This window comes from Fusarium poae, chromosome 1, assembly GCF_019609905.1.
Source record: "Fusarium poae strain DAOMC 252244 chromosome 1, whole genome shotgun sequence".
NCBI lineage: Eukaryota > Fungi > Ascomycota > Sordariomycetes > Hypocreales > Nectriaceae > Fusarium > Fusarium poae.
The window spans coordinates 7328875-7340801 of NC_058399.1; the positions used below are offsets into that span (position 1 = coordinate 7328875).

At 49.4% G+C, this 11927-nt stretch overlaps 3 protein-coding genes across 3 annotated transcripts; all 3 read left to right on the forward strand.

Moving 5' to 3' along the window:
• Positions 1–1286: 1286 nt before the first annotated feature.
• FPOAC1_002391 (uncharacterized protein) lies at positions 1287–2437 on the forward strand (the record flags this gene model as incomplete). The annotated part of the gene is made up of 2 exons (XM_044846971.1): positions 1287–1891; positions 1942–2437. 2 exons carry the CDS (start codon positions 1287–1289, stop codon positions 2435–2437), a joined length of 1101 nt encoding a protein of 366 aa, XP_044712887.1.
• Positions 2438–3200: 763 nt separating this feature from the next.
• FPOAC1_002392 (uncharacterized protein) lies at positions 3201–4772 on the forward strand (the record flags this gene model as incomplete). The annotated part of the gene is made up of 1 exon (XM_044846972.1): positions 3201–4772. The coding sequence occupies one exon, from the start codon at positions 3201–3203 to the stop codon at positions 4770–4772; it is 1572 nt and encodes a 523-aa protein (XP_044712888.1).
• A 2983-nt stretch (positions 4773–7755) lies between these two features.
• On the forward strand, positions 7756–11740 carry FPOAC1_002393 (uncharacterized protein; the record flags this gene model as incomplete). Its single annotated transcript, XM_044846973.1, has 2 exons — positions 7756–11603; positions 11659–11740. The coding sequence occupies 2 exons, from the start codon at positions 7756–7758 to the stop codon at positions 11738–11740; spliced, it is 3930 nt and encodes a 1309-aa protein (XP_044712889.1).
• Positions 11741–11927: the final 187 nt, after the last annotated feature.

Consider the following 11927-nt stretch of genomic DNA (forward strand, 5'->3'; position numbering starts at 1 on the left):
CGTTTCTACTCTGTGCATGATCTGAGAATCTTAACTATCAGATCATACCAACGTTCAATCAGCAGATACACAACTCATGCATAACACATTGTGATATAGATCTTGATCTATATTGATTGATGCTATTGTTAGAGCTGAGACTGATACGTGCTCTTATCATAGATAAGATAACGATAAGATGTCAAAGATAAGATACCAGGTCCGAGATACTCAACGCCAACAAAGTCGCACCTGCGGCCCTCGCCAGGATCCGATATGTTGTACCATAGGAAGGGTGGAATTATCAAGATGGCCATATGCATTCGTTGGTTTTCTTGGAGACACGTAGAGTATTCTCAGAATGGACAATCGCCAATTACTGTTAGTATCCAGGAAATTAAATACCACCAGTTGCCTCAGGGCTCAGGTGTCAATCCCTTCCCTATATCATCTTGACTTAATGGCGCGTGAGAGGTAGGCTATGATTGTTTATCCAAGCATACAGAGTATAGAGTAGGAAATTCCCAGCTAGATTAAAAAAGAGCAAGTTACCTTACAAGCCCCTCTACTGATGGATGTTCAATTACCCGCAATCTACAGTACTTCAAGGATATGGTGACGTCGTAAAGTGTAATATGTTGTCATTCTTGCCTTAACCAGGGAGCCCTGTGTATTTCATGGGGTGATAACCATTCAGTCTGCCCACTAGAGCCGACATTTGGAGCCAATGGCAACAACACTGTACCTGATTCAACTAGACTTATGCGTTTCAGAGGCCGAACGGGAACTCTCGCCTCGGGTTCGGACGAGATGTTTTTCGTAAAAACTCTAATTTACTACCCGCGGATAAGATAATCTGTCAGCTATTTCCCAATAATGACATACCCATGCTATAAATCGCATCCTTTGCTTTCATATCGATTCGGAATTCGGCAGATAGATCGGTATCCCACTTGGCAATAACCTGGATTTGCCTGACTCGCAGTATGTCGTGTTGTATAACACGGCATCTCAGGGAATGTTCTGCAGCTCGACTGTTATGGCGAATCAAACCCATGTATGTTGCGGAGACAAACTTTATTCTCTGCTTTGCCGTGAACTAAATCATTATTAAGGACGTGTCAACGTACGTGTAACCGCGCGGGATTGTTAATGCAACATTATGTAACATTCTGGTAATCCCACTGTATCGCTGAGTGGCTTCATTGTATAAATCATAATGCGTCAACTACAATCGTAGTCTTTGGAAGAAATCAGGACAGTCCTCACCTCTATCTCATCTAGTACGCTCTTTTATATCAGCCAAAATGCGGTCTTCTTTGTTCTCCATGGCCTATTTGGCTACTTCTGTCTTGGGCTACGATCAGGTTCTTGGTTTCAATGGCAAAGTCGAAACTGAGACTCGGTCACTCGATGAAATTCACCAGGCAGCGCTCAAAGAGGGAGGCGTAGTCACGCTCTGGCATGGCGGAGATTCAGTCAATCGACAGGCTAACCTGAAGGCAGCCTTTGAAGAGCGCTTCCCCGGCATGGAACTCAATGTCACTGTTGATCTATCCAAGTATCACGACGCTAGGGTGGACCAACAGCTTGCTGTTGGTGGAAAGGCTGTCTATGTTGACAGCGTCATTCTTCAGACATTGCACGACTACCCCCGCTGGGCTCAACAAGGCGCATTGCTCAACTACGCACCCAAGGGCTTTGATGAGATCGATGACGCGTACAAGGATAACACAGCTTATTGGTACGGTGTTTATATCTACTCTTGGGCCTTTGGCTGGAACAGCCAGAAACTTCCAGGAATCAAGCCACTGGCCGAGTACCCCGATTTTCTCCGACCCGAGTTGAAGAACAAGCTTGTCCTTACCTACCCCAACGACGACGATGCGGTTCTCTTCGCCTATCATCTGATGTAAGTATCCTGACGACACATCTGTATTATATGAACTAAAAGTTCTCTAGCATGCAACAGTATGGCGTTGATTGGTTTGAAGGTCTCCTCAAGCAGAATCCTCGATGGATCCGTGGTACCGCTGCGCCATCAACTATTGTCAGAGGTAGCAACTACACTCAAGCTGCCTACTTTGCTGCTGGTGGAGGCTTCCAGAATGCCGAGCCTATGAACTTCGCGCAACCCAAGAGCGGCAAGTATGTGTCTTGGGCGCAGACTGCTTGCATTCTCAAGGACGCACCTCACCCCGAGGGAGCCAAGCTCCTTCACAACTTCATCCTCAGCCCCGAGTACCAGAAGGCTGTGGGTACCTGGTCCGTTCGCCGCGACATCCCTACTCCCCAGGGCTACCCTGATCTTGCAAATGAGACTGCTACCAACCCTGCTGAATTTGCGCGATTCATGGCTGATCGAGCTTTGGTCGAGAGACTTCGTTTCTGGTTTGAGGCTCGCATTGGTTCAGCTCAAGGTGTTGACCCTATTCACGACCCCATCAACATGCAGTAAACAGGGATGGGTGACTGGGTTTGAGACATGATCATAGAGTTCTGTTAAAACCAGAACGGTGTTTCTCTTCTTGTCATGTAATAAACTGTATTTCGATATACTTACTGATTCGACCAGCTTAGAAAATCATGAATCGTTTTGTAAATAAAATTCTATACTTTATCCTCACTGCGAATCATCTGGGTAATTCACGATGGATAACCTCTGAACTTACCCGGGACTGTCAACATTGAAATCATGACTAAGAGAAATTACCCCGCGATTAGAATTGATCTAGAATCTCTGGTTCCAGATCTACTCTTGATATCTTATCACGATAACGAGCAACACGTGACTGCTGTATGATGATGTTGATTGTCTATGATGGTCTCACTCAAGCATTGTTGCATGATCGTAAACTTGAAAAAGCTCTTTATTAAACACATTGGTTATCATAGCTTCCTTCTTCATCTGCAGAGTTCGAAACACCATTAACTAATTGGGAATCTTCAACCGACAGCTAGATAAGCTGCCCGGTCTAGCGTTCCAGACAATCAGGTACTAAAGATACAACCCCTCGGGGAAATACGAAACATGGCCTATCTCCGCAGATTGGGGATGGGATCCAAACCCCTTTTGGAAAGAACATGCGACGATATTCCTGGGGGCAAACTAAAGAAGCGTCAATACCAAAGTCTCGGGACGCGTAGATGAGACTTAAAGATGGTCTATCTCCCGTCTTGTCCTTCTCAATTGTCTTTGCTTCTTCAAGCCAATTGATTCAATGGACGACACACGCAAGATGAATTCGTCCAAAAGGGATGACGATACTCATGATACCAAGTCCGTCACCCAAACCACGCCTATCAACGCCTCCGGTCACGTCCAAGAGCTGCCTCAAAACTTCACTCTTCTCTCCCTCGCAGGAGTCGGTCTCGTCGTCGGTAATGTCTGGCCCGCAATTGGTGGCTCTATCCTTGTCGCCATCTTCAACGGCGGTCCACCTGGTGTCCTGTACGAATTCATCGCCGTGTCAATCTTCTACTGGGCCGTAGCCGCCAGTGTCGCAGAACTCGCTAGCGCGATTCCTTCATCCGCTGGCGTATATCACTGGGCGTCTGTCACCCCAGGTCCACGATGGGGACGCGTCTTGGGATTTTACGCGGGGTGGTGGAATTATCTCGCTTGGTGTCTCGGATGCGCTAGTATGTCGAGCATCCTTGCGAACACGCTCGTGCAGATGTATGCTTTGAACCATGATGGGTTCGTGGCTGAGTCATGGCATGTTTTCATTACTTATATCATTACCACCTGGCTTTCATGTGCGGCTGTTTGTCTGTGGAATAGTGCCATGCCAGCTTTGAACAAATTCGGCGTTTTCATCATCCTGGCTGGTTTTGTTATCACGGTCATCACTGTCACGGCTATGCCTGGCACTGGAGGTCATCCGCCGCATGCAAGCTCGGCATTTGTATGGAAAGACTGGACAGCTGATATCGGATACCCGGATGGATTTGTCTTTGTCGCGGGAATGCTTAACGGCGCGTATAGTGTTGGATCAGTCCATGCTACAACGCAGTTGGCAGAGGAAATTCCCAACCCCAGTCGGAATGTCCCCATTGCTATCTTATTTCAAGTGGCGACTGGATTTATTACTGGACTTTGCTATCTCATCGCCATCATGTACGCCATCAACGACTACGGTGCGCTTTTTGAATCTGCGTATCCCATCGCAGAGATTTATCGTCAAGCAACTGGCTCCGCGGCTGGTGCTACGGGCCTGTTGTCATTGGTTATGATTTGTATTGCCTTGACAGTTGTAGGACTGTACATCACTTGCGGGCGAACACTCTGGGCTCTTGCTCGTGATGGTGCAACTCCTTTCCCAGCAGTATTTGGTCACGTCCAAGAATCCCTTGACATGCCTCTCTGGTCCACCATCGCCACAGCAGTCCTAGTTTCTGTCCTTGGTGCTATCTACGTGGGAAGCACAACAGCTTTCAATGCATTTGTGGGAACATTCATTCTGCTCTGCAGCTGTTCATTCTTATCATGTATTCTCCCCAATCTGCTCAGTGGACGCAAGAACATCACATATGGGCCTTTTAGAATGCATGGAATTTGGGGTTTTATTGTCAACGGCATTGCTTGTGCTTATCTTCTTATCTGGAGTGTCATCTACTGCTTTCCTTATTCTTTACCCACGACGCCACAGAGTATGAATTACACATGCGTGATTTGGGGCGGTTTGACATTTTTGGTTAGTGTTTGGTGGTTTGCGAGTGCAAGAAAAGGATACAAAGGGCCTACAACGACTGGAAGCGTTGTTTCCGGGGTAGCTGTTGGTTCAGTCTGATGTGCTTGTTAGTTCTGGTGGCAATAACTGATTCGTCTCTTTTGCTTGAAATTCTCCAACTGCACATAATCCGATGAGCGTCCATGGGTTTCATTTCAACAATCGCCTCATTTCTGTTTATCTGCTGTTTCTGATGCGTGGCATATTCACAGCCTGCAATCGCAACATCGAGGCGAAAAATTCATTCGAACCTATCATATATCAACTGTGCATGTCTTGTCCTCTCGTTTGAATATCCAATCTTAGTCATCTGTCCCATTTAACAGGGCGAGACAAGACCAGGTTCAGGACTGGTTGGCCTCAAAAAAAAAGGCGGACTTTTGGGTCTATGTATTCTGTGCACAATGATATGAGGAAAATGCGTTGTGACTGTGATGAACATTACATTACATTACATTACATTACAGTAGGCTAGGTAACAAAATGATTTATGCACACGCGTAACATAAGAAGGAATTTTGATGAGATCGAGGCCACGCTTTGCATTTGCAGCGCTTATCGAGTGAGCAATGTGTAGGTAGGTACACGATCTTTGCGGATCACGTTATGGAGTTTGATGGACACTAGGGCATGCAGGCCACGAGATGAATTGTTGATTGTTGATTGTCGATTGTCGATTGTCTCGGTGAATCTAGAATCAAACGTTTTTTGTCAGGCTTTTGTCGGGTTCTTGCTTGTTCTCGAAACATGGATAAGCCAGACAGACAATTCGATACCTGGGTTCCACACTGACAAGGAATACGCTTGAAATGCATTGCCGCCAGAACCTTTGTGCTGTCTTTGTGGCAAGGTATGTATTTTCAACTGATAGCTGGCAGGTAATGAGTAATACCGACAACACCTCAGCTTACTATGGATATCCTGCGCCGCCTCAAGGGACAACAGCATTCGCGGCCATGGCTGTTTCATGTATATGACAATACAAAGAGACAATCAGGCATTTTTGATGGAAAACTACGGAACCCAAAGCCTTGGTTAAGGGTTCAGAGGAGGTTGGGCATATCATAGTCGATCTGAAACCCCGCAAACGGGGTCTGGTGGTTGAAGCGCCGAGATTGATTGATAGCGGTACGGTAGTTGACGGTAGTGATCAGCGCTTCCACTGCTCAAACGCGAATAGCCTCAGTTTTTTGTCAGGCGGGCAAGAGAAAGACCAGGTCATGGATGAGAGTATTTCTTGGCCGCCAGCCACAATGAGTTGGGCTGAGCTGTGCTGGACTGGGACTGGGATATGTATGTAATGAGTCAGAAAAAGCCTCAATCCAACTCATCACTATTTATTACTCATAACCCTCGTGTCCTCAAAAGGTACGCTGTCTACTATCCAAGCATTTCCTTTTGTACTTTGCCTCACTGAACTGTCGGTTTCTTCTCCTCCCCAACTACATACATAGTACAGCCGGTGACTAGACTAGGAACTTTTACCCAATTTTATGACCCTTCTCGAACGAATCGGAAACCCCCACATAAACGTTGCAGCCCGACCCGACATAAACGCCTAAAATGGCCTCAAAAACTACAGGGACTCCCCCTGTAAGTCTAGGAGCCCAAGCTGCTGATCTTTTTTGTGTGATTTTGACTGGGACTGGATGCCTTGATTTTAACGATTGGGCATGATGAAATTGAGTTTTGTGGGGGAAAAGGATGGACAGATAGATAGATAGTCTGTAGCCAAAAAGACAGGGAACAAGAACAAGAAAAGGCACAGAATAGAAATGGAAATAGAAAAAGAAAAAGAAAAAAGAAGACAAAAAATAGAAATAGGGCAAAAATAAGCGAATTTTCTGTGGCACAAATGTAACGCAAAAGTTATGTAGGTGCTCGCTCTCTCTCGTGATTTTGGTCGTGCTTTGTTGTACACGTAAGACACACAGCGGTATGGAGTCGTGCATTTCTTTTTATCCTCTTTTCTCCCCTTTTGTGCAGAACAGAGGTTATCGCTTAGTCCTCCGGTGAACGAGGCTCCTCTATTACTCTAGCACCTGCACAGACGTCTTCCACTTCGGCCTTGTTTCGACAGCGGAGGGACCGGGATCCCCATTCCCCTGCAGAGGGGTCACTACACTACTGTACCCGGGGAATGATTCCCTTCAAACCACACCTGTCCACATGGCCAGACGTAGACTCTTTTTGTCAACTGTCAGAGCTTCACCTGTGCAGTAGCCTCACCCCGCTGACTCCGGGGGGTCCATTATCCATAATGTACATGGCCCATGAGGCCAATCGAGCCCTTGCAGCATGTCGGGTCACCTTTCTCACATACCAAAATAGACTAGGGCCTCTTTCTTCCCTTTCTCTCCCGTTCTACCGTCCCAGGATCATGCTTCTCTCGTCATGGGCGCTGCCGATTTGGTAGTTATTGGTCCAACTGTTCAACTGCAGGCCAGACCAGACCAGGTCTTCTCTGCTCGTGCCCAATCCATTGTGATACATAGTCTAGTATCTTTCAATGTGGTTGGTAGTGGGCCAAAGTCACTGATAGCCCTTGTTGGAATTGGGTTGGGCTTGGCTTGGCTCGGGCTCTTCCCCCCCGGCTCTTGTAGATCCAAGGCAAAAAAGAGGTTTCGAGGCACCTCGAACAAAACTGGCGGCTATACACCTTATTTCCAGCCCGAGCTGAATTTTTCTTCCCTTTCTCTTTCTTCCTCTTTTTCTTCTCTCTAGAGACAGCTCAACACAAAACCATTAATCAATTGATTGTGAGGCCTCTTGTGTCCTCTATTTCTTATTTTCATTTATCTATCTAGTCCACCCTCGATCCTCTTCACCGCCCGTCGATCACATCACACACGGACCCTGGTACCATACCTTCTCAGTATAGTGCCCACGAACCCTACGAAACTACAGAAAGAATATACACAAGACCGAGACAGAGAGGGAAACTTACTCTCCATCACCGAATAATTCCCTTCAACACATACATACATACACACACACACACACACACACAACACAACACATCACAGAACAGTCTCATTTCAATATGAGGAAATCATCACAGAAGACGGCGACAAAGCCGGCGCCATCACGTCGGCCTTTCGACCCAATGTCACAATATGAACAGCAACGCCAGCAGGAGACTGCCATGGCCCTCACAATTCGTGGCAACCCACCCAGGAACTCGTCAGACGAGAACACAAGGAACCCAAGGACCAGCTCTACTGCCCTCACACGAAACCGATCAGTCTCCCGTCCACCACCAACTCGTCGACCAGACGATGATGGCCTATCCACCGTCTCAGAAGCCACCACAGCACCATCAGAGGTCTCTACTGCCTCTTCAGCCAGTGACGTCTCCTCAGTGTCACCACCACCCATGAACCGACGACAACACTCTGGACCAGGCTTCATGTTCCAACCACCTCAGCTTCGTTTCAGATCCAGCCATGACACACGATCACCAGAACCCTCACCCAGAGCCTCGTACATGTCCGATGAGAACTGGGACTCTGCATCCGAGCTAGGATGGGGAAGTTCATCCAACGTCTCTGTCTCCACAAGGGCCACCACCGTCATGAGTGAGAGTGAGGATGACTACTCCAAGACACCTACCCGATCTCGATCAATTGTGCGACAGACAGGTGCCCTCTCAACACAGCAGTCTCGTCCCACTGAGAAGCGAGTTGAGTTTGAGACAGACAGTCAGCTTGAGAGGACATCTGGACGACAGGTTGAGCGCCAGCAAGAGAGGACCAAAGAGCGATCACGCAGCCGTGGTAGAACATTTCATATCCACATTGAGCCTACCGCCCAACAACAGCAGCCTCTCATCCCACAGCAACCAGCACAGCAGCAACAACAACAACAGATCACTACGCAACAACCTCAGCAGCAGACCACACAGCAAACCATCAACCAACCACAGAATGGTGCTGTTATTCATGCTACCACGACTACTACTTCGTCGTCGTCCACCTACACTCAGCACCCTGCAGGTCAGCCAATGATGACTCAGCAGCCTCTCATTCCTCAACAGCCTCTCATTCCAACGCAGCCCGTCATGTACACTGCTCAGCCCATCAGCCCTCCCATTGTGCAGCCAACCTTCCAGCAGCCTCTCATTCCTCAACAACCACAGACTGTTCCTACTCCTCAACGCATCCCAGAGGAGCGTCAACTTCCCCAGCCTGAGCGTCCTCCTTCCCGACCAAGGGCTCGCTCACGCCATGATTTGGAGGAGACCATGTCTGCAGAGCTCGAGAGCCTCCGCAAGGAGCTCAAGACGCTCAAGGAGAAGCAGAAGGAGACACACAAGGACCTCAGCGACGCTCGGTACAGACTCTCCAACATGCAGACCGACAAGGATGAGCTCCGAGAAGAGAGGAACAAGGCCCAGGCTACACGGGACAGACTTGTTACCGAGTTCGAGGAGCAGACCCGTCTGCTTGAGAGGACGAGGACGCGCCTTGATGAGCAGCGTCGCACCCTGGAGCGATTTGAGAAGGACCGCGACATCTCAATCGACAAGGTCAAGAAGGATCGCGATCATGTGCTCGACAGGTTCAAGTATGAGCGTGACCAAGCCATCAAGAATGTCGACAAGTTCAAGCGAGAACGCGACCAGGCTGTGGAGCAGGCTCAGAAGGATCTGGACTCCACCATCTCCAAGTCCAAGAAGGAGCGCGACCAAGAGTTGCATCGACTTCAGCGCGAGCGCGATGAGATGGTCGCTCGTATCCAGCGTGAGCGTGACTCTGTTGTCGACAAGCTTCAGAGAGAACGTGACCACACTGCTGAGAAGGCCAAGAAGGATCTTGACATGGCTATTTCCAAGTCCAAGAGGGAGCGTGACTCGGCTATTGCCAAGCTCCAGAAGGAACGGGATCAGGCTATTGAGCAGGTCAAGCGAGAGAAGGATCAGATCATTAGCCAGGCTCAGAAGGAGCGCGACATGATTGTCTCCAAGCTTACTCTTGAGCGTGATGAGCTTATCAAGACCGAAGCTGCCTTCAGCAACAGGGTCAAGGAGCTTGAGGAACATCTCACCAAGCATCGCGAGCTCAAGGCTGCTCTCGAGAGGAACTACGAGGACCTCAAGAAGAACAGCCTGGAGGTGACCCAGAACAACAACAAGTTCGAGGCCAAGGCTATCAACTTGGAGCGTGAGCTCGAGGATATCAAGGCTATCCGCAAGTCTCAGGAGACGGCCTATGTTGCTCGTATCGCCACCATGGAGATCTCTCAGGAGTCCATGCAGTTCCGCGTCAACAACATGGAGCAGGATCTTGTTGAGAAGTCCAAGGAGCTGGGCGAGCTGACTGTGTCTCGCGACCGCTACCAGCTTGAGAGCGAGAACTCCAAGAACCAGGTTGAGTCTCTCAGCAAGGACAAGCTTGGCCTCGAGGAGGACAAGAAGAACCTTCAGCAGCAGATCAATGATCTCACTGGCGACAAGACGAGACTCCAGGAACAGCTCACCGGACTTGAGACCGACAAGAAGACTCTGGAGGCGCAAGTCACGATACTCCAGGCCACCATCGACGATCTGATGAAGGACAAGGAAGCCTGGGCCAAGGACACTGAGAGCAAGGAGGCTCAAATCGCCGGCCTAGACTCGGAGAACGGAGCCCTCAAGTCCAAGATCGAGTCCATCTCCAAGGAGAAGGATTCCGTGGTCAAGGACATGGAGGAGGTGGAGAGCAAGAGGAAGAAGCTCAAGAAGAAGTACGAGCAGCTCCATGGTGAGAGAGACGGATTGAGGGACCAGATGAGAGGCATGTTGCACGCTCAGGACGATCAGTCAGCGCAAGTGCTGAGATTGTCTGTGGAGGTCTCAGGCTTGAGGTCCGAGAACATGGCCCTGAGATCCGATGCTGGTAGTGTTGTATCGAGCTCTATCTCGTCAATTGGTAGCTCTATGAGCAGCGTCAGCGACGTGACCAGCGTGGCTTCGGAAGCAACGGAGAAGGCTGAGCCTGCCAAGGTCCCGGTGCCTGTTTCTGTTGAGGACGTGCCTGAGACTATTGTCGAGGATGTCATCATTGTTGAGGAGGAGACGACGGTACCCGATGGAGAGGGTCCTCCTGCTGACTCTCCTCCTGCACCAGAGGGTGACCCTGCTCCTGAACCCGAGGTCGAAGCTGCCCCCGCACCCGAGCCTGAGCCTGTAGAAGCTCAACCCGAGACTGTAGTGGCTGTCGAGGAAAAGGTTGAGATTACAGTTGAGGAGAAGGCTGCGGATCCAACTCCTGAGCCAGCAGCCCCCGAGCCTGAAGCAGCACCTGCTCCCCCTGCTCTCGAAGTGGAGAACACTGAGCTCAAGGAGAAGCTCACTACTGCCGAGGAAGCTGTTACTGCCATGACAACCAAGCATGATGATCTCACTATCAAGTTCGAAGCCACGGCTGAGAACGCAGGTCGTCTTCAGCTTAGCGTTGACATGCTCACTGCCGAGCGTGATGAGATTACACAGAAGCTCACCACACTGCAGGAAGAGGCTACCGCCCTCCAGCAGAAGGCTGATGCGGTCACGACCGATCGTGACGACCTCAAGACCAGGCTAACTGCCGCTGAGGAGCAGATTGCGGCTCTCATCGCGGAGCGGGACGAGCTGAACAAGAAGCTTGAGACCGCTGAGCGTGAGGCTGTGATTCTCGACGCGCTGAGGATCGAGAACAACAACCTGATGAAGAAGCTTGACGATGCCAAGAAGGCTCAGAAGTCTGCTGCATCCAAGGTGAACTCTCTCGAGACTCAGATCGCTGCGCTGGTGGCTCAGATCAACAACGGTGGCGGTGCTCCCAGGGCCAGTTCCAAGGGAAGGAAGTCTATCAAGGATCCCAAGCGAGCACAGGAGCTTGTCATCGTGAGGGATCCTCGGGAAAAGGGACTGTAAGTTTATCTCCTTTCATGCTTTATATGATGATTATTTACTAACTGTTCACAGGAGCTCGATCGTACGCAGGCGTAACCTGGACTCGGCTGTTGCGAGGTCGGGGTCTCGGTCTGACGGATCTGCGGATTCGTGACTAGTTGAATGGCTCAAGGATGTCCTCCACATTGAGAGAACCGACATCTAATTATATCAACAACCATTGCAACACAACAACTATTACTATAACAACAAAACACGACATGGCCTAATTATCCATCTCGCTATAGAGATTGGCCTTGCTCAACAAAACACAACATGACTCTGTCCTACTCTCGCTATAG